General features: G+C 43.5%; 2 protein-coding genes across 3 annotated transcripts in view; both read right to left on the bottom strand.

The window, feature by feature from the left end:
- Positions 1-3,337: 3,337 nt before the first annotated feature.
- tmem236 (transmembrane protein 236) lies at positions 3,338-5,585 on the bottom strand. Its single transcript, XM_042093059.1, has 4 exons — positions 5,251-5,585; positions 4,794-4,866; positions 4,277-4,400; positions 3,338-4,134 (listed from the first exon to the last, which is right to left on the bottom strand). Exons 1-4 carry the CDS (start codon positions 5,502-5,504, stop codon positions 3,515-3,517), a joined length of 1,071 nt encoding a protein of 356 aa, XP_041948993.1. The 5' UTR covers positions 5,505-5,585; the 3' UTR covers positions 3,338-3,514.
- A 951-nt stretch (positions 5,586-6,536) lies between these two features.
- The window catches only part of LOC121709565 (collectin-12-like), a 35,634-nt gene continuing 14,870 nt past the window's right edge, over positions 6,537-27,300 (bottom strand). Inside the window, exons 3-23 of one of the 2 annotated variants that reach the window (XM_042093048.1) lie at positions 25,962-26,084; positions 23,651-23,737; positions 22,491-23,534; positions 21,872-22,351; positions 21,199-21,341; positions 20,885-20,994; positions 20,535-20,617; positions 18,729-18,812; positions 17,413-17,497; positions 17,265-17,340; positions 16,802-16,897; positions 16,541-16,687; positions 16,237-16,327; positions 14,988-15,186; positions 12,694-12,788; positions 12,364-12,452; positions 11,650-11,737; positions 11,422-11,476; positions 11,154-11,307; positions 10,832-10,965; positions 6,537-8,639 (exon numbers count right to left, since the gene is read on the bottom strand). In XM_042093048.1, coding sequence (XP_041948982.1) covers positions 8,429-8,639; positions 10,832-10,965; positions 11,154-11,307; positions 11,422-11,476; positions 11,650-11,737; positions 12,364-12,452; positions 12,694-12,788; positions 14,988-15,186; positions 16,237-16,327; positions 16,541-16,687; positions 16,802-16,897; positions 17,265-17,340; positions 17,413-17,497; positions 18,729-18,812; positions 20,535-20,617; positions 20,885-20,994; positions 21,199-21,341; positions 21,872-22,351; positions 22,491-23,534; positions 23,651-23,737; positions 25,962-26,084 — 3,674 coding nt within the window. In that variant the 3' untranslated portion in view covers positions 6,537-8,428. Of the gene's footprint in view, positions 8,640-10,831; positions 10,966-11,153; positions 11,308-11,421; positions 11,477-11,649; positions 11,738-12,363; positions 12,453-12,693; positions 12,789-14,987; positions 15,187-16,236; positions 16,328-16,540; positions 16,688-16,801; positions 16,898-17,264; positions 17,341-17,412; positions 17,498-18,728; positions 18,813-19,313; positions 20,229-20,474; positions 20,618-20,884; positions 20,995-21,198; positions 21,342-21,871; positions 22,352-22,490; positions 23,535-23,650; positions 23,738-25,961; positions 26,085-27,300 lie in introns of those variants that run through there. The other variant, XM_042093039.1, reaches the window with a different exon arrangement.

Below are 27,300 nucleotides of genomic sequence, written 5' to 3'. Positions count from 1 at the left end.
TGTTTCCCCCATCCCTGCAGGGGTGCACTTCACCTACTCTCCTCCTCTGCTTTTTATTTATTTACTGCTCTCTCCCCCGTTCAGCACCTCCCGCGCCACTACCATCACCACCCCCCACCACCACCGGCACTACCACAGCCACCGCCCCCCTCCACCCGCCCCCTCCCTTCACCAAGCTCAGCAACGAGCCCAGAATGTGGGATTGATACACAGCATAAATGTCATTTTCTTCTCTCATGCACTCCTTCCTGCGTCAGCGTTCTCTTTTTTAACCCCCTCGTGGTGCGTCCAATCAGAAAGCAGCGCGAGAGCCACGTCTGTGTGTGCATTCCCTGTCTCCAGTCCACACCGGGCAGAAGGCAGGGTCCAGCCTCGCTGGCTCAGTCAGCCGCTGCGTGCGCCGCTTCTGTCTGTCTCGGCTACCTCTCCCTGGAGCTCCTCCCTGTCTCTCTCTCTCTCTCTCTCTCTCTCTCCCTCTCTCTCTCTCTCCCACTCCATGTTAAGGAGGCTTTGATCCCTGCTCCTTGTCACACTCCTTGAGTGTGAGTGCTGTTCTGTCACGGGTGCTACTGCTACTAATTACCTGAGTCACTGCTGTCCTTCCTGTGTTGCTGGGGAAAGTGGTGGTGGGGGGGTAAGCAAGCATGTGGGAGAGAGAGAGAGAGAGAGAGAGAGAGAAAAAAAGAAATAAAGAGAGAGATGGCAGACAGGCAGAAGAAACAGCCCCCCCTCCCTCTGCTATTCTGTATGCGAGGGCAGGTAGTGAGACGCTGGCGCAAAATATTCACTGCCAGAATTCAAATATGCTTCTCTGGTTCAACCACATTATTCTCCCTCCCTGTCCGTCTCCTCCTCATATACAGTCTCAGACATGGACATGTATAGACCGTACATCTCAAATACAGATCAATCCCCCTCAGTGGGGGAAACCTATCCATCTATCCATCTATCTTGCTCCATAATCAATCTATCCTTTTGTCTCCGGTTATCAGGTTGTCTCTGTGTGCCCTTTCTCTCTCCTTTCCCTTGTGATTGCTGCCTGGTGTCCAGGAAGAGGATAGCATGTATAATTCAATTTACAAAGCCTGCTTAATATGCTAGTTCTGAAACTAAATCTGAACGAATTAAGGCAAACAATCAAACTGCATCTGCATCTTTCCTACCCTTAGTGTAATATATATATATATATATATATATATATATATGTATATATATACAGACAAATTAATGTAAACACTTCCTTTGAATATAGTCAAAGTCAAAAGAATTTTCCAAATGAAAAACAGTGTTTCTCACTAATTAATAGACATAAATGGAATCCACCTCAGAGAGGACTGTGATATATATATATTTCAGGTTATTCACTGTGAGTTCTGTTGCAGTGCCTATTATGTGGGTTTGGGCAATACTTCATACAACAACCATCCTGGGGGGCATAACTCTTGCTGGATGTGTCATGCTGTCAGGCGACTGGAGATAGCGCACAAACATTCATCTGAATCCGACTGCTCCCATCTCGCACCCAGAAGCTCCAAGGTTGCGTTCACATAAATTATTCATCGCAGGTTTAACACAAAGAGGAACCAAACGATGCTGCAGAGGTCTCAGAATAATATAATCGTGCAGATGGGATCCTGATCATTATCTATTCAGCACTCATAATATTAATTTGTGTACTGTAATAGCAACACGACTGATTAATTGCATTTGCTGGTGTTGTATATTGTTTTATGCTGTGCAGCTGTTTTATGCTATAGCACACCAACACTTCTCGACCACTGTGTCTTGAATTCCTGGTAAACTAGAGGTCATATGGTTATCTCTGCTGCTTTGACTGGTCAAGCCCTGGCAGATTAGTTGCTCTGGCCCAGAACCAGTGGATTCAGATCTGAGACATTTTTTGCATTACCCATCATCTGATAGTGGCATGACATGTTGAATGCCATAGGAAGTTTTCTTGTTGACAAATACTTGACGCATGACGTGTTGAATGCCATATGCAGTTTTCTTGTTGACAAATACTTTAAAAAGCCTCTATGCCCTTACATGTGTAATTTTGAAGATGAGACAAAAAAAACATGAAATGCAGTGTTCATTTTATGTCTTTGTTGTTTGGACTACGTTGTTTGTTAAACTCTATTTACATTAGTGGAACTGTTGCTAGGTTAAAAAATAAATACAAAAGTAGAAGTAAAAAACAAAACAAGGAAGATGTGAACTGTGTCACAGTAGATGAATCAAAAGTATTACTCACACAACTGACAGTGAGACAAAAAAAGCCTAAAAATCTGCCTTCATGTCATTTGTACCAGGCCAAAATATTTTTTCCCCATTTAGCCACTAAATGCTCTGTGTACACATACAAAAATGTAAACATAACTTTTGAATAAAGACAACCATATTACAACAATCAAACGTGTGTCAGGTATAGGTATTTTCAAAATATTCCAGTATGTACACTGTATTATAAATATGCAAAGCTCATATAAAAGCTCTCTCAAAGAAACAAGATGTGACAAAATATACATTTCAACTCATATGGTCAGTCAGTATGAATGATCTGAATAGGCCTATAGAAACATTTCCTGATGTACTAATAAGCTTTTGTAGGTAGCTGTTTTTCTACCCATGCCTAGCAAATCAATGGGTCTAAATATCATGCGTCTCGTGCTAGTTGTATTGATCTAGGTGGCTGGTGTGACAATGACTCCAATGGTCCACTGGATTTAAGATATTGATGCCAAGCTCTAGCCTGGGTGCCATTCCGAACTTAGTCCCGCCCACAACATTTGAGGTCGGGAAGTTCGGTCTGGCATTGCTCCATTGTGGTATATATGGATATGTCGGGCGGACCAATCAAATCAGGCTTTACGATGATGGACAGGTGAGCAACAGCGCCTGGTCTGTCACATCATCTGAGCACGCTTAGATTAGGCTTATGTTTGAAACAAAAACGCTGTGGCTAGAAGGATATATGGCTTTTAAGACCCCATATGGAAAATTCATATTATTTAATGAGTTTGTATCACTGAAAACGATTATTTCTGAAAACTTTGGCCAAAATTGAGATGTGGGAAAACTCGTAGTTTCACTTTCATCAAGGGAAAACAGCGCTGTTGCATTGCGACATGTTCCCTCATTCGTTTGAAATCTCTGATTGACCACCTGTTCCAGAGATTTGCGACAGCCTTTCCCAGCTGTTTAACATGTTTGTAGCATATCACTGTTCAACAGAATTATTTTTAAAAACGGAGGGGATATAGAAGAAGGATGGTTCGTGTGTTTTCTTCCTACACCTCACAGTAAGCTATTTTGTTGCTCTGATTGGATAGGTCTATCCAATTGAGTGCAGAGGCATTCCCCCCCGTATCAGTTGAAACACGCCCCATAATTACGTCCCAATGGAGCATGTATAGGTATAGGTATCAGTAAGCACATCCCCCCCACACACACACACTTACAGAATATTCGACAATCCAAAGATTGTTAATGTCATACAGTGTGTCCATAGTGCTCAAAACATGCTTGTCCTGTTGAAGACCTTAAGCTTGGTCATGAAGATGAAATAAACATAAGTTAGGCACACAAATAGGTTCTTCATGATATACAACAGGGGTGTGACATAGCCAAACACACCAACCAGGCATAGCCTGATGACCAGGAAGGGCAGGTCCTGCAGGACGACCCCTAAAAACGGCAGCAGTGGGCTACTGGGGGTGAGGACTAGCCGCAGTGTGGAGAGATAGGCCAGTATATAGATGGGAAAGACCCAGTTTGTGTAATACACGGTGGAAACCTCTGCCGCCCGGACCATCTCTGTGGTGTCCATCCAGAAGAGGAAGCTCTCCACCAGTGCGTCCACCCTCGGTTCTCTGACGCATATGGAGCGCAGGCGTCCCGAGAAGAAGCGAGAAGAGCTAGACGAGGAGTACAGGTAGGACCTCCTGGTGGCCCGTGAGCTGTAGCCCTCGTTGTCCCTCCAGTGACTCCCTGATGAGACGTTCCCTGACTCTGTCTGATGTGCCGAGCCGTTCTGGCCTCGCTCGGCGCCGACCTGGGACGACACCGTGGTCACCTGCTCCAGGTGTGTGAGGACGGGTGTGGGCAGCTCGAAGTCAAGCTCCAGACCCTCAGCTTCCAGTCACCAGGAGACGTGAAAAGAATAATCACAAGAATACTACTGAGCTACAGAGGATTCAGACACCGTCCAGTTTAAGGTCACACCGGTAAATTGAACCCATGTAAATAACGGTGATTGGATCAAAGGTCTCATTACCTTGACCAGTGAGGCGGAGAGGCCGGATTCTTTCGACAACGTCCAAAATGATCAGAGATAGTAATACCAAGGACACAGCCAACTCTGTGAAACGATCCAAACGGTGACCACCATCTACTTGCACCTTTGAGAATGTAAAAAGTGAGACAGGACAGGATTGTCTAGTACTTTAAGCACTATTAAGATATGAATTATTGATAACACCTAGACTGATTTGATACAAACCAGATGGATATGACAAAGTCTAATCTGTTTTTATGATCAAAGTAGTAAAACCTGTCACATCAGGCTTGGCATTCCTGTCATTAAGCACAGGTTACAGGTTAATGGACAATCTGTTGTCTTCTTGGTGAGTTACTGAATACCTCAGGTCTGATATTTGGACTTTCCCTGGGCAGTTGTGCCAGTAATACTGTTTAAAACCATAGGAATTTGTTACAGCTCTTCCGCTTCATAACATTTGCAGCCAGTTAACATTATGATTGACATACATGTGTTGTACATTACTTATTTGTACCTTGCTGCCAGCCAGGAGAATGCCAAAGCATGGCAATGGACACACAATCACGTAAGCCAGTGTTATTGGTCTCCTGGAAAAGAGCATATTTCAAGTCTGACTTAAGAGTTTGTATGCACAATAAAAGCATACTGAACATTTGCCCTCCAAACGTTGACCCTATGACCCTAGATGGGTCCCATGACAACCATAGATTGACAGCTGCAAAGCCATAGTATTTAGTGAAGATAATCCTTCTTGGCATTTGAACTAATATCTTTCATATGCAAACCACAACTGGGAATTTACGTCTATAGATTATGTCTATGGCCATGTGGCTTCTGTATTCATCCTTGAAATAGTACAAATAAAGCACATTTCTTAAATATTTAAGCAGGGCAACATTTACCCAGCTCTACTAGTTTCCCATTGTTTCTACACTTTGTTGCCTTAAGGCAAAATTTCACACCACACTCACCAAGCTGTTATTTCAGAGATGAATCTCCTGGACGTCAGAATAAAGTATTTCAGAGGCACCCATACCAGTAAGGACACTGTAGTCACATAGGCAATCGAGGCAGCCACCACCAGCCAATATGCCGTCAGGTCACCTCCTCGGACGTGGCGCATCAGGGAGGCAAAGCGCTCCATGATCACGAACAGAGGCACACTGAGGCATGCGAACTGGACAACCTCGAAAAGGACAAGTTTGATCGTTTTCCCTGACAGCATCCTGACTGACTTCGAAAGGCTTCCAAATGTGGAGAGCGACAGAACAGAGCACACTCATCCACTGACACGGTCTTCACACGGTTTAGCACATCCTGCGCTGGACTCTGAACACTGGCTTTGCTTACAACGCACTCGCTGTATACTTTTATGGCTACATTGATGCTGTGGTCACGCCACTCTTTATGAGAACTTGAAGTCTGTTGTACTTGTGTAGTGTGTCAACTACATATTGTTGCTCTTGGCTCACTGGTGTTGTGCCACCATGGACTGTTTAAATGGACGTGTTGTGTAAATGGACTGTTTAAACCACTGAGGTCAGGCAGATGCCTCTGTTCCCACTAAACAGAAAGATTGAGGAGTTTCTTTCCTTAAGCCATACGCATATTGACTCACATAAAACTCTTTAAACTACATTACATGGACTTGCCATACTGCACTCACACACATCACACTTTTACCCACTTCTCTCTCAATCTATTTATTCAATTCTTCTAAATCTTTTTCTTTATGCTTATAAATAGACATCTATGCACATGAAAGTTGAGCAGCTAAATGCTATTTCACTACATGTTTTACAAAAGTATACATCTGTTTCAGTATACATCTCTATGTATGTGACAAATAATAATCCATGAATCCTTGAATCATTTGAGCAGCTGTACAAAATACAAAACTAAGCGAAACCAGGGTAATAATAAGGACTTTGTGGGAGCTTAGAACAAGTCAAGTGATCGAGTCACAAATACTGCGAGGGAGAGGGAGGGAGAAAGGTAGAGAGGTCTTTAAGCTGGTTAAATCTTAACAGCTCGTCTCCACCTAGTGGCAGATAAATTATGATTTTTGGTTTGACTACCCAGCTGTGGCCCTACACCTGATCAGCCCACAAATGTATGTCTTCCCCCTGTTTCCATTGTGTTATAGTGCTCCCTCTAACACCTGAATGACCTGAACAGGGTAAGCCTTATCACTAATACTGAAACAACTTGATGTCAAATTATGACATGGAAGAACAAGACAAAGCAAAATGTTATATACATTTGACCTAGTTTTATTGTGAATACTAATTATAATTAAGATGATTAAATTTGTACATACAAACAGCTGGCTACATTGGAACATAACCGCAAAACTGACACAAGAATCGACCACTTTTTTTTCAAAACATAAAACCAGTCACGTTTCCCTGTGGACAAAGTTTCGATCTGGGACATCTACCTCCCAACACCATGTGCAAAAGGAGTGCTTATTTAAGACTGGCTTGTGGTCCCAGGGTAGAATTTCCCAAAAACATGTTTCCTATCCTTCACATTTCATCTACACAGTGGGGCATCAAAGGGAGAGACTGGAGCAGGACAGTCACTCAGTCACGACCACTGGATGAAACTCAGTGAGAATATCAGTGTCCACCACTCTAGTCCCACTCAGCGTCCACGTCCACAAGCACATTTAGTCTCCAATCTGAGCTGAGCACCATCCAGCACAGGAGAGACTCTGGCTTTGGTAAGCAGGGGCCTGCCATTTATCCAGTGACCTATATCTCTAAGATGGACTTCATATTCTATCTTCAAGAATGAATGATCAGTTAATCAACTGAAATCATGAGAGCCATCTCTTGTTTGCTTTTAAGGAGTGCATCTTTAGAGTTTTGAAATCTAGTCCGGCTTGAGATGAGCGGACCAGTTTTGCATTTCTGGGAGTTTTAAGGATTCAGTCAGGGTGGTCTCTAGTGTTGAAACAGAAACATTCCGAGATGTCACGGTAAAATCAAAAGTGCATGGATGTACAGTAATAATCACTACCTGACGTGCAGTGTCGGGCTCCATCTCTCAGAGCAGGCAGCCATTCTGAGTCTACAGAATCAAACTAAAATGGGGAATCCCAAGCCTCTTACAACAGGTAGAATATTTCTGTCCTTTTTTGTTTCCTCTTATACACACACAACTGTGCATTAAAAATAGCAATAACAATAATTCAAAAATTATAAATTAAAAATCACGCTACAAAAAAAATGCATGGTATAAATTTAACACTGAGCAAAACTGATGCCTATAGACACCATGGGACACTGACCAGAACACCAGCCAGCACCTGTAGCGGAGTAGGTATGTATGTGTGTGTGTGTATGTGTGTGTGTGTGTGAGTGTGTGTATGTATGTATGTATGTATATGTATGCGTGTGTGTGTGCATGTCTATGTGTGTGTGAGTGTGTGTATACATGTCTATGTGTGTGTGAGTGTTTGATCTCTCCTCCGCGGGTCTTCGGAGGCAGCTTACGTTATGAGGACTTTGATGAGTTTGGAAGACCCTGTAGGAGGGAGTGGGCCCCTGCTGTCCTTCAGGGCTCTGCCACAGCAGCCATGATGCTACGGCCACCTGTGCAGTCAGGCAGGCAGTATGCTATGTACAAAGTATGCATGCTTATTCCTGTTCCTTCATCTGGCACTGTCCTCTCAGCCTTCCTCAACTTGGTTTCCAGTCTTTAATGATACTAAAAATTAAAGATGCGTCACATGAAATGGCCGAGTGCTCCTTTCTGACAAGTGTCCAGTCTTAAAAAGAAATGAAAAATGTAAAAAGATGCTCATTGCCTCTTCACCACTGACTGTAAACTCAGTGGTAAAAACGGTCAGAGAACTATACACCTACATATTTGGACTGTGTGTGTGTGTGTGTGTGTGTGTGTGTGTGTGTGTGTGTGTGTGTGTGTGTGTGTGTGTGTGTGTGTAGTGTGAACATACTGTATGTATGTGTATGTTGAACTAAAAGTTAGTGTTCTGAAAGATTTTGTAAGTCTATTTATGTGCATAACCGGGCTAGGGGATCTGCATAATTTGCATGTGACTGTATATACATGTGCGCCTTGTGTGTCAGACAGAAACGGGGAAAAGGGGGCCGGGTGGGTCTCAGTCTGTCTGTGCCGGCCTTAGAGCAAGGCCTTCTCAGCAGGGTAAGGGACCTGCTGTCCCTCGGAGGGGGCTGGAAGGCTCTGGGTGGTGTGGGCACTGTAGCTAGGGGGCTGGCCCATTCCGGCTGGCACACTGGAGGGGTTCTGATAGGAGGGCACCTCGCCGGGCCCCATGGTTCCTTGGTTGGGGCCGTAGACGCCAGGCTGGCCCATGTACATGTGCACGTCACTGAAACCAAAAGAAGGGAGATTGGCAAAGGCAGCACTGCTGTTTTTGTTTCACAGTTTACAGTCACTGTTCTGGGTACATGATAGCACAAGACAACAGCTATTCCAGCAGGTTATGCCATATTACAATTATTTATAAAATTACGTTTAACAATTATTTAGCAAAATAACTGTTGCAATGTGCATAAAACACCATATAGGCCTATACAACACTATACAAATATTTACAAATATGTGTGTTAAAAAGTGTTTAACAACAGAACAACACTAGGACACTAGAACACTAGGCTATACAAACTATACAACACTGAAGTGTAAAAGAAAGTGCAAAACAACAAAGCCTAATTGCGCTCTTTTGCAAGAGCCGACCATTAAATGCTTATTTTTATGCAGGCTGTCAGACTGTTGCCCTGCAGCCTGTTCCGCAAGTCTGTGTTGATCTATACACGGAGAGCGGAGAGTGAATGAAGCTGAGAGTATTTTATACTTTTGTGTAAGATTTACAATTTTGATTAGAATGTTTGGCGAACAATGATAGATAGCGCAATGACATTCAACCAGCAGATGTTGCTGTTCGGACGCATCACACGATTCGGAGGCATATCCTACCCGTAAATTCCTTAAATTATGGCCGGGATGATAATTGCCAGTAGCCTATGGCTATCAGTCCACGAGCACTAAAAGACATTGTTTCGATTTAACTTAATGAAATTAAAGAGCTCTTCTTAATATTTTATATTGTTGGTTGGTTTAATACTGTTGCCAATGAAAAGTTGTTGTCCTAATGGGTCTCACCACGTCGCTCTCAAGCTACCAGTCGCTTGCCTTCCCCTTCTGAGCTTGCCAGAGGCTGAAGCCACTACATTTAAACACAATTGTTGCCCCAAGACATTCCAGCCTACGAATTTAATAAAATAAAAAAAGTAGGCCAAATCATGCACAATTTAAAAAAAAAAAAAAAAAAAAAAAAAAAAAAAAACTCAATTTAGGCTACAGGCCTACTTGGCTATACACAGTAAGGTTTCCATTACAGCACAGCACAGCGCAGCGCACGTTCTACGACCGAATTAAAGCGACTGCCTGTCCTGCAATAAATTCACAGCGGGTGGAATTCCCGACACTTTTTCAACTAGGCCTACATGAAACTTAATAGTCAACCATCAAATACCCCCCAGATTTCAGTGTCTATCAGTCCCAACATTTAGCAATATAATCAAACAGTCCAAAAAAGTAAATTGAATCCCAAACCAAACCGAAAATCGTATGCTTTTGATAGCCTACCGCTGCATGCCGCTCCAAACGAAAGGCATGCCTCACAAAAAAACGTAGAAATAAAGACCTGCCCCGATTAAGCCTGCCCCAAATAAAGCCCTGTGCTTTGTGCAGCCTAAGTAAATAATAGAACCCTGTCATAATTTGAGGATTTACTGCATTTAAAAATTGTAGGAATGTCCAATTCATGGCACGTTTTTTTATTATTATTTTGTATGCGTTCTGCAGAGGGAGACTGGCGTTGGTCACGGTCTGAAATGAAAGGGAGAAAACAGTAGCCTAGCCTAGCTCAACACGGCGGACATCGCTCGTATAGGCCTACCTATATACTGTATTTATTATTATTTATTTTTTTTGACTACATAGACTAGTTAAGGCAGCAGGTGTCTCTTGCTAAGGCGGCCGCCTTAACTGCAAAATGCTGCGGGAAACCCTGGACAAATAGAATGGTGACAAAATATACCAAACCCTTTGTCAGCAATTTGCTAGAGTTCATTTTGTTAAATAGTCTTAAGCCAACAGAAGTGCAGTACACCAAACAAGCAGTACACAAAACAAAAGTTTGTCAATTGCTGGAGAACTACATACAACTTTTGCAACAAACAGCAACACAGACTGCAAACGCACATTTAAGGGCTGTACACAGCGATAACGACAAAAAAAAAGTATCATTCAGCTAATATTAATGACATAAAGAACGATATCGTTGGGGATCACTTTTAGTGCGATTTTGAGAATGATAAAAAACTGGCAGCCAATCAGAATCCATCAAATGTTGGTTGATCAACACAAGGACTTTTCTTATCGTTGGTCAGTGTGGACGCTTTTATTATTATAGTTATCTTTATAATTATCGTTCTTGGTGTGAACGGCCCTTTACTGGCTCAGTTGTGGCCGGCTGTGGTGAGGCGTGGCGAGTACCTGGGATTTGGCTGGCCTGGCATGGGGCCTCCGGCCTGGTTCATGGAGGCGTGCTGTTCCAGTGGCACGCTGTAGCCCTGCACTGCTGTGCCGCTCATGGCGTACGAGCCTGCTGGGGCCTGGCCTGGGTACACCTACACATAGCAAACAAAGCACAGGAATGCATAACCAGCTCAGTGTAGTGACTGGCGGGCAAAAACTTTACAAACAAGTACTTTGTACTTTGGCAAAGTTCTTGACAAATGAACGTCCGCCCTCTATCAATCAATGATGGGCCTAAACCTAGATTATCAAACTGGGTTGTTAGGCACTGTATTTGTACCTGTTGGGAAGCATTGGCCGGCTGCTGCATGTAGTACTGTTGACTCTGGAGTTTAGCGTACATGGCGTATACTGGGTCCTCATTCATGAGTTTGGCGTACAGCGACAGAGCCTCCATCAGCTTCACGTTCAGGTCGGACAGCTCAGAGTGCTTCCTGTAAACACACAATCACACCACAACACAGTCAACACGGTCATGTCAATAGCACTTTGACTCCAATTGATGTGATGTCTGTGATTACAAATTCTGCTCTCTTAGAACACAGCACCTGTCAATGTCCTCCAGTTTCTGATCAATAAGCGGCCCCATCTGGTTACAAGCACCTAGCAAAGCAAAAAGGTCACCTTTAGCATGTCATAAACATACACGTAAAACAAAAACAACAATACACAGGGCTGAATGAATGGATGAACAAAGTAAATACCTACAGGAGCACTTTTCATTTCTGACAAAAACTATACTTCTCCATTGAGAGCCTGGAGGCTTTTTCTCTTACCCTCCAGCTGCAGAAGCTCCACAGGATCCGACTGGTTATCTGTTGGATCTGCACTCTGGATCATCTGCAACAGCTGGTCCATCTTCTCCTGGAAAGCACAGTTGAACATCAATAACACAGTTGGACACGTAGGTCCTCTTGTGCACACTGCTTTTGCATCTGCCACCTAAAACGGCTGCGGTTTTACACAAGAATCCATTTAAGTAAGTATAAGTATAAGTATATATACTCTTTTGATCCCGTGAGGGAAATTTGGTCTCTGCATTTATCCCAATCCGTGAATTAGTGAAAGCACACAGTGTACACACAGTGAGGTGAAGCACACACTAATCCCGGCGCAGTGAGCTGCCTGCAACAGCGGCGCTCAGGGAGCAGTGAGGGGTTAGGTGCCTTGCTCAAGGGCACTTCAGCCGTGCCTACTGGTCGGGGTTCGAACCGGCAACCCTCCGGTTACAGGTCCGAAGTGCTAACCAGTAGGCCACGGCTGCCACGCATAGAAGAGGACGCTGGCAACAACAGACTGGTAGAACATCCTGAGGAGCTTGCTGCACACATTGAAAGACTGCAGGTGCTGCCGCGGTCCTTCAATGCACAATGCACTCAGGTGCTGCCGCGGTCCTTCAATGCACACATTGAAGGACCACAGGTGCTGCCGACTGTTAGCTCACCTCATCAATGTAGACTGTAGTGCCATGCTGCCGACTGTTAGCTCACCTCATCAATGTAGACTGGTTCTGGCTCTGGCTCCATAGTCTCTACTTGGATGTCCTCGCTGAACTGTACCGTCTTCTTCTCTGTCTTCACTGAGATCACAAAGACGGAAAAGATGATGATTATGAAACCAAGCACGCAAATAAAGGTGGGGCACTTCAGACAATGTCCAACGTATTAGCTCAATGTATTCTCTAACATGATTCCACGTCTTTTTCCAAGCCAAGACACTTAGGCAAATTGCTTAAGGGTGTGTTAGGGGCACGGGAGAGGAGACAGGATTTACACAGAGAGGCGTTCGAAAGGGAGGAGAACAGAAATCTGCCACTCAACTCATTTCGGGCTCCGCCGTCAGGTCTGCGGTCACAAAGTTGGAAGGGAACAGGCCCACTCCCTGGTACGTCTCGCCCCTCCACCAGTTGGGGTCGCTGTGAGGTGAAGACGGCAGAGAGAGCTCGTTAAAATGGGGTTTCACACATTTGTCTTGGTGCTCATTACTGACGACGCTTGAAATATAGGAGCGCAAAAGTGAGACAACTCAACTTTGCAGCCTCAAGTTTCTTTCATTGGTTTATTAATAAACAGTTACGGCATAGAAATAAAAAGCACAGTTGTAGGGTAGGTTAGATCACAAGGTAGGTAAAGCACAGACTATAAGGCAGGGCATCAGTGATGTCACTTCCGGTGAGTAATTTCTAAAAGCAGACCACCATGTCATTATGACACACAATTACTTAGACTCTGTGTGGCAGCGGAGGCCTACTGTTGAGATTTCCACCACCAAGATAAAACATTTGAACTCCAACAACTAAGTGCTTGAGCCGAGATGAACTAAGACGTACAGAGCCACCTGGCAGGGAGGGAGACCAAGCCACCAGCAGGTAAGTGCTCAACCAACCTGACACATATAGACCCTTTCAACAATAAAAACAAAAACAATGCTTGAACGTTCTATTTGGGCCCCAATCTACTTCCTCTGCATTAAGATAACATATGGAATGTTAAAAAGGAAGTCTTGTGGGGCCAATTATGATGCTGATAATGGAACTCTCTTGAAAGGGTCCATACACACACCCATTCACACACAGTAGGTTCTATTACTACATATTCACATCACATAGGGATAGTGTAAAAGATGTTTAGCAATAGCATTAGCTCCTTTCTGTTTGTTGTATGACTTACTGACTTGGTAGTTAAATAATACCTGGACAACAACATAGTTTGGTAGCTTACAAACTCAAGGCCTCCATTTGTGTTGAAAGAAAAATGACATTACTGAACATGAATTTGACATGATCTCCAAACGGCATGCTCCTTTTCAGTATCAGAGGCTACATTTACTTTCAAGAGTGCCAAAAAAGCAATGAGAGGCAACCTCACAGGTCATCCTATTGAGAAATGCAAGAGAACAGTTGCACCTTTTTGTCACATAGGACTGCCATAGCATAGGCATGCTAAATGTGGGGATGATAAACATGTGTAAAGGAAACTGCGCCTTTGTACAAACACCATGACGAGCCATGGTGCAAGGTCAGTACCTGCAGGGCTTAAATTTCACTGCGGGATTGCGGGTATTGCGCATAATTTGTTCAAGTCCCGCAACTCTAGCCATCATAATGCGAGAAATTCCCGCATACACTTTTACAGCCTGTCTGATGACGTTAATATAGCCTAATCATTAAGTGGCGTAAATGCGGTGCCATTGACCGGACTGATCAACTACCGAGTTGAATTGAACATAGCCTCATGCAGACGCACACACACACGGAGAGAGAGAGAGAGAGAGAGAGAGAGAGAGAACCACTTTGCGCTTACGCAAATAGGCTACGCTACCATGGCAAACTTTTACATCTGGAAAGAGCTCCTTGGTAACTATCCTGCTAGCTCAGGTCACGTCAACACTTGATCCCAGAAAGATTGTCTTCGACATGTTAGTTTTTTGAACATTTATTGTATCTAATGACATAGAAAACATAATGATTTGCATACACATACCGCACTATGCACAACTTTTATTCACTAGCGACTACAGCCTAAAACCGTCAGGTTGAAGGGGGGCTAATTACTCCATAGAATTACTCTCAGGTATTTTCTTAAAGTGACAGGCACTGAATTACACCTACTCATCACCAATGTGCACTCAATTGGACCTACACACCACATTAAAGATATGCCTAAGTGTTATAGGTTAAACGTCAATATGAGGCATTCAAATTACTAAATATGTTTAGCTACTATAGTAATTACTAGTAAAATGCTATACTTTAAAAAATGCATTATTAAATAAATACACTCTATATGAATTCAAAAATATATGATAGAAACATATCACATAAGCTATCATTTTCAGTGTGTGTTTGTGTGTGTGGAGAGAGTCAAGCAGAATCTAGGATGTCCACTGTTGTGAATGATCCCACTACAGTATATATCACTGATGACGTCAGGGTGGTGGGGGCCCCAAAATCAAACACTTTTTTTTTTAAAGTATCGAAGTATTGAAATCGCAATTCTTGACTTGGTATCAGAATCGACCCCCCCTCCCCCCCAAATTGTGTAAATCCCCCCTACATGAATAACCTAAGGGGGGAATTCCCCCCCATTTTGAAACATGAATTTTAAGCCCTGACCTGTCATCCAAAATGGTGATGATCTCTCCAGATTTGAAGGTGAGCTCGTTGTCCTCGGCAGCCTCGAAGTCATAGATGGCACGCACCTTGCGCCCCTCCGGCTTGCTGGTGGAGGAGAGCAGGCTGCTGGCACTGGGGTAGAGGCTGGAGAGCGACGTCTGGGTCTGCAGACGCTGCTCCTTCAGGGAGAGCTCGATGGCTGAGAGGGGCAGGTGAGTCATTAGAGTGGGCTATGGCTATTTCACATAAATGAACAAAAAGAGGGGCTGAATAAGGCTCAAAAGCTGTTCCTCAATTATATCCACTAGTGCAGTGCGTGCTATTCCTGTAGAAAACCTGTAGCCCAATTACATGCCCACAAGTAGGCCTGCTTTAAAAGTAGGATGAAAGGGAAAAAACATCATTCCAGCTAAGCATTCAATAATGGATATTGAATATTATATTATAATACAGTAGCCTATACTAAATGTGCAGTGAGCAGAATTTAGGCATGGCTGCATGTGACATTTTTTACAGATCAAAATGACATAAGCCTAACAGCTGTTTTTTGGAGTTAAGGCTAAATGTTTATTGTTAAGCCTATTGAATTACTTCATGATAGAAGACAAACCATTTTGTGGAATGATGCATCATCATATGAAATTTGCAACGATGTGACCCAAACACTAGCCTGGAAAATCCAGACCCTGATAATCTAGAAAGATTAAGGGTCTGGCCAAGAACAATGTAATGGCCCAACTCGAGGGGCGGCAACAAGCATGCATTTAAAAATCTCACTGCACGCAATTAGAGAACACTAGACCATGTTTACTCTGAATGATTTCGGACATCGACACAATTGGATAACACTACGACCAATGTGTAATGTCCTCCAATGTTGCAGCGCTGTCTTCATCAGTTTAGCTGGTTCCCCGGAATGTTGGGGTAAAAGTAACGTGCATCATTGCTCATTGCCAGAGTGTCTCGCAGAGACAATACCATTGTGCTCTCACGAGAACTCTGGATTTCCAGGGTACCCAAACACAGTCTCTGGTAGCATAAGTCAGGTCAGCTGTACCTCAATTATATCCATTTATGGAAGTTCATTCTGTATAACACATGCTTGAGCTGCTTATTCGTGGGTAAAAAAAACAGTCTGACGTGTTACTACATTGCAGGAAGTTGTTAGGGAATTGATTTTTCGTGCCTTCATTCCCGGTAACATCATGATTGATTTAGTACTTAAGTAATGTTTGCATGCAGCGTTTACCTTTAGCAAGGTCCTCCTCCTCTTTTTTGTTTGTTGATGTGGAAGGATCTTTGGCCACTAATGCAGGGCTGGCTTTAGCTTGCTCCGCAGCCTTCAGTAAAGAACCACACAAATGCAAAAGCACAACTTTAACGAAGGGGATTTCACGTTTCCGCCAAGCCCAGATTTATCGGTGTAACTACCATAAAGACCATTTCATCATACGAGTTGCAATCTAGCATCTAAAATGACCGTCTAAACAGACAGAGCCAGTCTGAATCCAGGAAGCCAACAGGCTCACTGTGGTACTGCATGAGCCTCTCACCTGTGAGCCCACAGCAGGGAAGGTGACACCCTGCTCCCTCAGGTTCTTGATCATGGCGGAGACCAGGCTGAGCTGAGGATCGTTACGGAAGTCCTCCGCCCACTCCACCATGAGGGCCTTTAGCTTCTCACACACCTTAGGGTGGCCCTGCAGAAGAAGTGGCAAAACAGTTCCACCGATGACAAAACTGTGAATATTTGGTGCATGTAAGTGAGTAAGTGAGTGAGTGAGTGAGTGAGAGAGAAAGAGAGAGATTCGTACCTTGTTCAAGACATTGCTGACTTCACTAGCAAACTCCCTAGAGCAGACCTCCAAGTGGAATATTTTGCCACAATTTGACACACACGCACCTAGTAGCTGTGTGGGAAATGCATGGTTTGTTATTTTAAATATTCTGTAGACACAGTAGGATGACAATATACAAAATGCAAATACAATAAATAAACCATAACAGACCCTATTGTCTATGTTGAAATGAATTCCTTAGCAGGGGCAGCTTTTTGTCTACTCAAACAGGACAATATAGTACCATTTACTGAGATATGTCCATTACAAGACATTATAGACTACTTGACCAAATCACCACGTGGTCTCATTACACACAATTCAAACCACTCTCTGAATGTTAATTGTTTGTGTCTGTGCGATAACATGACTCTCTAAATAATGCATGATCCTGACTCAAAAAGCTTTATCAACTACTGTAATATTTCAGTTTCATTACCGTCAATGCTTGCATGGCTACATGAGGATCCTTGTGGTTGACTCGTCTCATTATAGACCGCAGGCATTCTTTTGGCCTTCAGAGAGAACAAGAAGTCAGTGCTGAATCCCTACAATTTAGCACGCTGACTGCATGACCCTATACTTACCCTGTGCGCGACTGTCCGATCTTATCACATATGTCCAATATGAGACCCCAGTCCTCTGCTGTGTTCATCTCACTGGTTGCTTTCTCTGCAGGAGAAAAGATCCATTCGGTATTGGACCATGCTTAGTTTAAACTCTAACTTAAACTGTAATTGATAAGGCAACAGGAGAAGGGACAGATTCGCAGAGGAGGCGTCACTCATGCTCATCAAACTTTACTGAACATTAGGCTAACAAAATAAACAAATAGCCTCGTTCTTTCAAAAAATCCATGTATAAGATGAAAACAACATGGTACAGATAACTGTTGCCTTCACAGACTCAGTCCTCCATGAAGATAAAGTAAAAAGCTATTTCTGGGGCGAGAACGAGGGCAATCATACATTAAGCAATTATGAAGCTATGATGTATCAAATTGTGATATTATTGTCATTTCATATAGACAATATAACGTTACAATATATGGTTGATATACATAGTTCCACATATTCCATGTTTTGCGTGATAAATAGCAGTGTTTGTTGAATGGACAATGTAACGTTAGACTATAGAATGCTACGTACAATCAAATAATCAAATATATCTGCTGATTTCTCCAAGCGAACGATATAATGAAACCATAACGTTAAACAGCTGGCTTGTTGGCTAGCTAGTTATAAGCTACTGTTATCATGCCTTCTTGTGCCGCCGCTAACTACAACGAGACATAATGTAGGATAGACAACTGAAGCCAGACACCACCACGTAGTTCGCTGGTAGACATAGGTTTTGCACTACGACACCTAGAACTAGTCATCATCAATTCCCCAAGTTAATAGATTGAGAGGGTGACTGTACCAATACAGGATAGCTTAATGCTAACTAGCTTCGTTGTCTCAGAGAGACAAGTGCAGCGTCATTGTGTCAATCTGCTTTAGTACTTCTAATTCACTCAAACGCGGCTGAATTGATTATTGGAGACTAAAAATAAACATCTGGAGAGAAACCCTTACAATTCCCTTTAATTAAATTTCAATAAGTGCTTTAATGGCTCACTAGACAATTCAGACACAGCAAGCTTGACGTGTTTGTATTTCAACTGAGGCTAACGTTAGCTCAGGCTAAATACGTATTCTTAGCATGGCGTTAGAGGCTTTGCATTGAATGTGTAATTATACAGGACCAGTCCATCGTTCCGGAAACCATACATAGTCTGACATGTAGTTTGCATGTACACAGCATTATTCACTCAGATAACGTTAACGTCACTGGGTCGAAAGCATCTACCATTGCATTTTAGCATTATGTTAGCAAACTGGCTAGCAAACTCTGAACTTACCAACATCTTGGTCAAAGGGGTTAGACGTGAACAGAGGCATTGCCGAAATGAAAACAAGCAAGTTTATCCTGTTCTTACTGTGGCCTTTTCACCGTCAGTTCTTGACAATAAATGCATACAGTTACATAGTATAACAGTGCCGCTACATCCACAGAGAGGAAAGCTATCTTCAGCACCACCAGAGCTTGTCCCTGATAACACGAACACTGTCACTCCGTCAGCAGTAAACAGCACTGTATCCTGGGAAATGTGGGTGTATTGTAGAATATTGTAGTCTATTGTGGTAGGAAAATGTACTTAATTCAAGTCTCTCAGTGATTATGTCTCTTATTATTATTAATCTAATTTACTAATTTCTCGTGGCCTGTGATGAACGGTAAATAACAACTAGAATCTCATGATAATCAGGTGACTGATCATATGACATAGTCCTCACTTAGCCAAAGTATTAGCTTACACAATTGCATTACTATTAGCAGAGAATGTCTAATAAACGGGCTCTGCTATTAGGCTATAAAAACTTGAGTATCCGTCCATTTTCTACTCTGTTTGATGGGTTTCGGCGAATTAATGTAAAAACACAAGGACCAGACCAGTTTTCATTTTATTTATAAACTGATGTAGAATGAATTCATCCATTTGTACCTGATTAACTTCTGACAAAAGGACAACTCTAAAGCACACAGAAATGTACCTGAGGCCAACATTATCGAAGGGTTTGAAAAGGTAAATTATACCATCTTATCTAAAGTAATTAGAGCTACATAAACCAAAATATTGTAAATCAGAGACATAGAAAAATATTGAGAAAATGACAACTATATTTAAGATTAAACAAACAACCTTTCAGTATGGTGACATATAAGCCTGTAGGTAAATGTGTCAGGAGATATGGTTATTTTAAAAGGCCTACTTTGGCCACTATATGTCATCTTGAATTCCAAAAAATCAACAATGTAGCCTACTTTCAGCAGAACAGCAAGTCTGCTCATCTTGATTAGATCACATTTATATTGTTGAAATCATGGTGGTTTATAGCTTATGGCATCAACAGCTTAGCTTTATGTATGTCATTAAATACACTGCAAAGCCTCATTATTGCACAGGAGTGTGAAACCTGATTGCTAAATATGATATACCTATGAAATAGGATAGACTGTATGTTTGTAAAGTATTTACACTCATATGATTACAGTACATTTCAGCTTTTTTTCACTTTAAAAATCTTTTAAAATGAATTGAACATTTTACATGACCAGTTGTCAGTGTACCTATGACAGGCAGCATGATACATTTTGTCTGCACATATAAAAATATAGGAGTTTTGCTGAGGTGCTCGCAATCCTGTCTGTCAGGTTAAAAGTGTCTTTTGGCACAGTAACACTGGCACTTGCTCTGGAAGGAAAGTGATGAGAGACATCTTGGGAATTCAGTCTCTGTAATTGCCACATCCCATGTCATCCTCACTCTGGAACAGATGCTATAAAACGGGAACTTCCGCTGTGGAAAGTAAATGAAAACAAAATAAGTCCTGCAATGCCAATAATTATGCAACCAATTATTAAAATATTAGCTTAATAATAATAACAATAAGAGGAAGAAGATGAGGAAGAACAAAGAAAGAAAGAAAAAGAGGCATTTGTGTTTCTGTCATTGTGTCACATGACAATAATATTGAGTGATGTTCACCACAACATAGGCTATACAACAGTGTCATTATTATCCCCATCATTTAACACAACCTACTCTCAATGCCCTTTTCACAGATGAAGCCAATCCGGTCAGTGCAGAAGAAATCGTTCCAACTAGCTTCATGGATCAGCCCGGCGCAGTCCTCTCCCTCCTCATGCCCATGGCTCCAGTTGTCAGGCTGGCCTGGTTTCCATTTTCTGGAGATGAGATTCAACAAACATGATATCAATGCAGAGTGCACTGGAGATGTTTGTATATGTAATGTCATTATCACATGTCAGGATAGCCCATGGAACAACTGAATTCACACCTTCTCAAATCCAAGGTAATAACAACTGCAATCCAATACAGCTATATAAAGCAACTTGTTTTCACTGATCAGTTACTATCAGATCAGATATCAGTAATGTTAACTCACTGATCAGTACTATCAGATCAGATATCAATAATGTTCAATAACTCACGTGAAAGCTGGCAGGCTCCCATCAACCCATCTCCAGATGTTTTCTTCTTCGCTGTCGGTCAAGCCGAGCCAAAAGTAGCCTTTCCCTACAATTTGCTTTCGTATCCATTGCTAAAAGAGAGTATCACCAATGTTACAGTTGTGTGTGTGCAAACAGATGAGATGTTTATGATTGCCCAAATGTGGTACAATGTGTGTTTATTGCACAATGGTGTAAGAGTCTACATACGTCAGAGACCTTATTGATAAACGTTATTAAAATAAACGTATTATTGAATCATGTATTCATCAATCTGACGTTGAGTTTTGGTGTACCTGCTCAGTGTTGTCATTAATAATGAGCATGGTGGCTGACTTGTTACTGCAGAGTTCTTTTGTTTCATCAAAATTTAGTCTCTCTGCTCCAGTTGAGAAATAGTAGCATTGGTCTCCGAAGTTCCTCCACTGTAGTGGGCAACCTGTCAAAAATAGATGCTTTTTACACTTGGTTGTTCTGAAGTGACTTGTGTATTCAGTAGCAAAAGAAGTCAAACAAATGTTGAGATGTTGTAATAGCAACCCTCTCATTTAAAAGAAAAAAATAAATACATACATTTGAATTAATAATATAATAAATAAGTAAATAAATGCTTTTTTTTTTTCAATAAATGCTTTAACAAATGCATTCCTGGTGTTTTCTGAGACAATTTCAGAAAATGAGCAGAAGTGGAACATTAGTTGGAGCTAAGCAATACACACATTACTTTGATTGCATAAGTAATAAGGAGGATGAGGCAAGTTGAAGAACTTGAGCTTCATGAGAGAGTTATAGAACTCTAAATAATCCTTTTGATGCAGCTGTAAATACTAGGTCACAGGTAGAATACCTGGAATCAATGTGCACATGTATAAGTAATCTAGCACTAAATAGCCCAAAACTACTACAGCACTGTGACTTGAGTGTTGTAATGAAGAGCTACATAATCACCAGTCCTATTTATACTCTTACCGGGGAATGGCGTGGGCTCTGGGGCCTTGACTTGCTGCGGTACTACCGGGCCTGTTATTGTCTGACCAGGTAACCCTGGCAGCCCGGGTGGTCCAGGAGGGCCAATGGGGCCAACCTGCCCGCGTGGACCTTCTGCACCTTCAGCCCCAGCTGGTCCCCTGGGTCCCTGTGGGCCTTGTGGCCCCTGGGGGCCAGGCTGTCCATCTCTCCCTGGCAGACCCGGTGCACCCGGCTCACCCTTCTCACCAGGTGGACCAGCGCGACCTCCTGACCCTCTGGAACCCTTGGATCCGGGCGATCCCCTGGATCCAGCCGACCCTTTGAGTCCTGGTATCCCTGGAAGTCCAGGGGGACCTCTTTCTCCTTTGGCACCGGGTGCGCCTGTCATTCCCTTGTCCCCAGGGTCACCTTTAGGGCCTTGCTTCCCTGCTGGGCCTGTGGGTCCCTTATCACCCCGAGGGCCCCTTGGTCCAGGAGGCCCTGAAATAAAAAAAAATATGTATGCTTAATACACTACTGAAATGAATGTAATGAATGAAATGAAAGTTACTGAATACCACTATATCTCACATGTACATTACACATTTCAGATACTCATAACTGGCATCACGTTCCTCACCTTGAAGAATGGTGAAGTTGGTGATGATCTGCGAGTGCTTGGTGTCCACCAGTTTCATCTCCTCCATGACCAAGGAGAGACTGCTCACCTCCTTGTCCAGCCTGGCCGCCAGCTCGTCCTGCTGGGTCCGGAGCTCGGTGCCGTCGGCCCTGGCTTCGGCCACGCTGCTGTTCAGCCCCAGCAGCAGGTCCGAGTGACGGGTGACCGTCTCGGTGCAGGACCTCAGGCCATTCAGATCCGTGCTGATGGCGCCGAGCAGCTGTGTGGTGAAGCTCACGTTGCCCGTTACGCGGTCCATGTCACTCTCCAGGCCGTCCAGGCGTGCCTCCAGCCGGTCGAACTTGACCGCAGTGGCGTTGTCATGGTCCCGCTGCCGGTCCATGAGCTCGCGCAAGCTCTGGTCGTGACCCTCAGACACCGACGAGGCGTTCTGCACCTGCTCGGACAAGGTACCGAGTTGTGAGCCCATGTCATCCAGGGCCTCACCGTTGGATCGTGCGAGGGCAGAGTTATTGGCGGCCAGCACTTGGAGGTTCTGAACCTTGTCCCTCAGCCAGTCGGCGTCGGCCTTGGTCTGTCGGGCCGTCTGCTGCAGGCCCTGGTAGTCGTTCTTCAGCTTCTGCACGGCCTGGCTGGTGTCCTCCACCGACCGCTGCAGGATGCCGATCAGGTTCCGCTGCTGGGCCTGCGTGATGTTGAGGGCACTGATGCTGACCAAGGCGCGGCTCTGGTCCGTGGTCTGGACCAGCAAGCCCGAGTGCAGACGCTCCGTGTCTGCTTTCAGCCCATTGATCAGGGTGCTGTACATGGTCAGCGTGCTGTTCACGCTGCGGATGGTGTTGGCATTGCTGTCCAGCAGCCCCCGCAGGGTGATGTGGCCACTATGCATGTCCTCTCCCACTTCCCGTAGTTCATCCAAAGCTGCCTGGTTAATGTTCGCCTTATTGGCAATGTCATGCACTTGGCGCTGCAACATCTGAATGTCCGACTTAAAGGACATTAATTCACTGGTGGCGTTTTCAGATTTCTTACCTGTTTGGGCATCTGATTGGGGGATAAATAAAATGGTAAAAAAAAAACACATTTAAAAAAAAAAAAACCATTCCAAACCGTAGGCATGTAAAACATCAGTGTTATGTAGACAGTTTGATGATATTCACCCAGTTTCTTTAGGTCTGTCTCCACATCTGTAATCTTCCCTCCATAGCTCTTCATCCCTTCTGTGACGTTGTCCATCCTTTCCACCACTGAGGAGAACAGGCATCATCATTTAAGTCAAAATAGTTGGAGAATAAAGTAGGAGCAAGCGCTCATACCAAAATGAAAAGGATTTGTCCATTTGCACACACCTCTGACACACACACACACACACACACACACACACAGGAAATAGACGACACTTCATTTCCTCTGGAATGCAGAGTGGGTCCTGAGGGGTCTGTGACCGTCTGCCTGTCTCCTGAGCCCACAGTGGTGATTCCCGCCAGTCTTGCTGGCACCACCGCTGCTTTATATGCATTTTTCTGCCAACATGGAAGTCATACCTCAAAGCAATCTACAGGATGGAATGTTACTTCAGCTCTTAGGCCCTTTCTGCTGATAGCAGCTCTATTTTTATGGATTGCAGCTGTGATGTTCAAGGCAAGATTCAACTCTGACACTATGCGTCTGAACAAATGTTTCTGTATGCTATTAACTGATTGGAAATAACCACACCATAACATGAACACTAGAGGGCACTAGAACTGTGGAGTTTCTTACTTTGATTCTAAGATTAGCACATCAGTGTATTGGGTTCTACTAACACAAAGACCCAAGACTAAAAATAGCTCTTTAGGCATGCACTACTGTACATATCAGGCGTTCCTGAACCTTAAAGCCACCTTCTGTACCTTGATAGAGTCTCTTACGGACAATCATGTTCTATAAGACATTACACAAAGTCTAAATAGATGTATTCCCTAATCTATTTCCTCTTGGTCCTCTCATTTTGTTGTTTTGACATCTTTTTAGAAAATACAGACAGTGATTACAAACATCCAAGCAAGGCCCCAAGTGTTTTTGTTCTGGACAAGACTTGTGTAACCAAACACAAAACAATAATAACATGCAGTGAGGAGAAACATAACACCGAGGTCCATTTCAAAGACTGGATGCTCAGCCTTCCCCTGGGGAAGAGACAGTGGGAGACTACCTCCCCCAGCCCCCCCCCCCCCCCCCCCTCTCTCAGTAATACAGCATTTTATAATACAAAGTAAGTGGTATTTGGAAGGGAGTTGAGTGTAGAAAACAATCAGGCCAAAACAATCCAACTCAATACATAGTTACACAATTGCAATCACAACCCATTAGCAGTCATGTATAACCACCTTGTCTATTATTTCTACATTTTATGTATGTCAGTGATTGCCTATCCATGACACATATACTGCAGATACCTCGTGTCTAATGTTAGCATGCTCACTAGTTCCTCTAAAGCCGAGGGTATCAAGGATGACAGTGATGATCTGAAAAATCCCGTCTCAGCTCTCAGTCAGAGAACACAAGGGCATATGCCAACCATCAGATCACATAAAAAACAGATTACACAAAACCACTTGGACAGATGCCCCATTTGTCAGTCAACCTGTGGTTCCTGGGGACAACAAATTGCTGCCAAGGCATAAAATCCGCACTTCAGCGGGTTTGCCATGCCGAGCTTACTGAGTCTGTTTGACTGGGTCATCTGGTAGAAATTAGGGCCTACAGAAACCACTGGAAACATGTGTGTTGGATTTAAATCAAGGACATGATGTGGACGGTGGAGCTCAGCTCAGAGCTCAATGCTGATAATCTCTATGGATTCAGAGACAGAGTGAAATCCTGGTCGAAATGTTAAGTGATCACATCACAGAGAGTGTGTGAGAGTGGACTTCCCTTGTGATGAACGCACCACTGTCTAAATATGTTTCAGACTGAGAATCTTCTTCTGCTCAAGCACACAATGCAACACATATGCATATGCAGTTGTTATGTGAAGCATGTTTGTAGGTGTTGTTCTAGAGGACATATATAGTGTATGTGCTTAACCTTTAAAGTCAAAATACATCCTACTGTGCCATTGTTATTACATACTTTGTGACTCTGTTGTATGTTGTAAGAGAGTGGGCTGTCCTGGCTCAAACATGCAGAGGGATGAGTGGGTGGAAATCGGACATTAAGAAAGCACTTCTGCTGACAAACCAGAGTTCATCTCCGATACATATCAGCTGCCGGAGGATAAACATACAGCACATTCTCCTTCTGCTATCAAAACATAACATTTCACGAATCACTGGAACATTTCTGCCACAGTCTCTTGCTTACATTCTCCTCATTGTTGAATTTCTACGAGACTTTGAAGTCGAAAGGACAGATTAATTGATAACGTAGGGAGCATAAGAGAAGAGACAAAGAAAAGAAAGATAGATGTGTGAGGTTATCTTTCCTTACCTTTGTATCCCAGCACTGCTACGGCGATGGTAAGCAGAGCACACAGCACGTATAGAAGAGCAATCGCTGCCCTCAGGGCCCAGTCATTTTTACATTTAGTGCATTCAGTTCCTTCTTGGATTCCTAAAACAAAACAGCACCCATACAAACACATTCAGGAACTTTGTCTTTATTTTTATTTTTTTGTTATTAGTATCTTAAGTTGCATTTCAGCTATCAATTGTGTGAAGAGTCAAAACAACATGCTGAAAATGCACTTGACAGAGGGGCAACATAGCAACAGCAATTACACTAAACTAAGAGGAGGTCATTTTGAGTAGCATTCTCCTTCTCTTTTGTGAAATAGTGTAATGATTCCGGTAAAGGGGCCCTTCACTTGTTTTGCTTAGTCAAGGGGATCTCTATGGTGATGGCAGAGTAATCCAACATCCATGACTTCAGTGCATCTACTTGAACTGAGCCAGTTATGTATTACTCCTACACTACGCACAAAAGGTGGTTGCAGCCTTGATTTGCCAAAAGCGCTGCGATGCACAATAGGGAAAAAAACTCAATAATGTTTATTTTTAAAAGGCTGAGAGCATGGAAAAATCGGTTTTGTGAGGAGAAAAACTTGGAACGGTCCTGGGGGCTGACATTTTGTTCCGGGTCAGGACTGAAATGTCTTTCAGCTGAATCCAATGAGACTCCATCCAGCAGTGAGCAAAGACGTACCCCCATGGCTCTGTGGGTAATTCGGTTAGGATTTGGTAAACAAACGCGAGAAGACCCCACTATCTTTCCGAACGAGAGCCAGACATTCCACAGCTGGGATCACATCCTCACATGACTTCCTCGTACCTAACTTTATCAGGCTGCAGGGACTTTATCACCAGATGGTCGCTATGGCAGTCATGGTATCCAGCATGGCGCAAATGAAAGCCACAGGAGAGATGGGGGGTTGGAGAAAGGGGGATCGAAGGGGACAGGTCAGAAGGGGAGCCCCTCCTTGGACCCTTCACATCTGTGTAAACACCGTGGTCAAGTCACCTCAAAGGGCTCAGCCGTAGCCCCGGACATGGAACATGCCCCCCCCCCCCCCCCCTATAGTCAGCACACTGGCGGTGGGCAGTCAGCAGCCTAGTTTCCACCAACTTAGTCAGCATGGGGAGCTATGTGGGGGCTCAGAGACCCACTCCCACCTCCAAACCATGGGGTACTAATCTATATGCTGCTTAAAACCAAACACACAGGACATAAACAAGCAGGGGTGGCCCTCAAGCTACGGGGCAATTGTATACATGTTAAGTACAGTGTGCTTTCATCTAGCTAAAAGAGAGCGAGAGAGAGAGAGAGAGAG

Source organism: Alosa sapidissima, chromosome 1, assembly GCF_018492685.1.
Source record: "Alosa sapidissima isolate fAloSap1 chromosome 1, fAloSap1.pri, whole genome shotgun sequence".
Taxonomy (NCBI): Eukaryota; Metazoa; Chordata; class Actinopteri; order Clupeiformes; family Clupeidae; genus Alosa; species Alosa sapidissima.
The sequence above is the reverse complement of the archived record's forward strand: the minus strand, read 5'-3'. Positions and strand labels throughout refer to the sequence as shown.

Excerpts from the sequence above, each read along its gene's own strand:
- tmem236 (XM_042093059.1), bottom strand. The coding sequence starts at position 5,504 with ATGCTGTCAGGGAAAACGATCAAACTTGTCCTTTTCGAGGTTGTCCAG. Across the intron at positions 4,401-4,793 it reads TTCTCCTGGCTGGCAGCAAG|GTGCAAGTAGATGGTGGTCA; the intron begins GTACAAATAAGT and ends ACATTCTCAAAG. Across the intron at positions 4,135-4,276 it reads TCTCCGCCTCACTGGTCAAG|CTGAGGGTCTGGAGCTTGAC; the intron begins GTAATGAGACCT and ends GGTGACTGGAAG.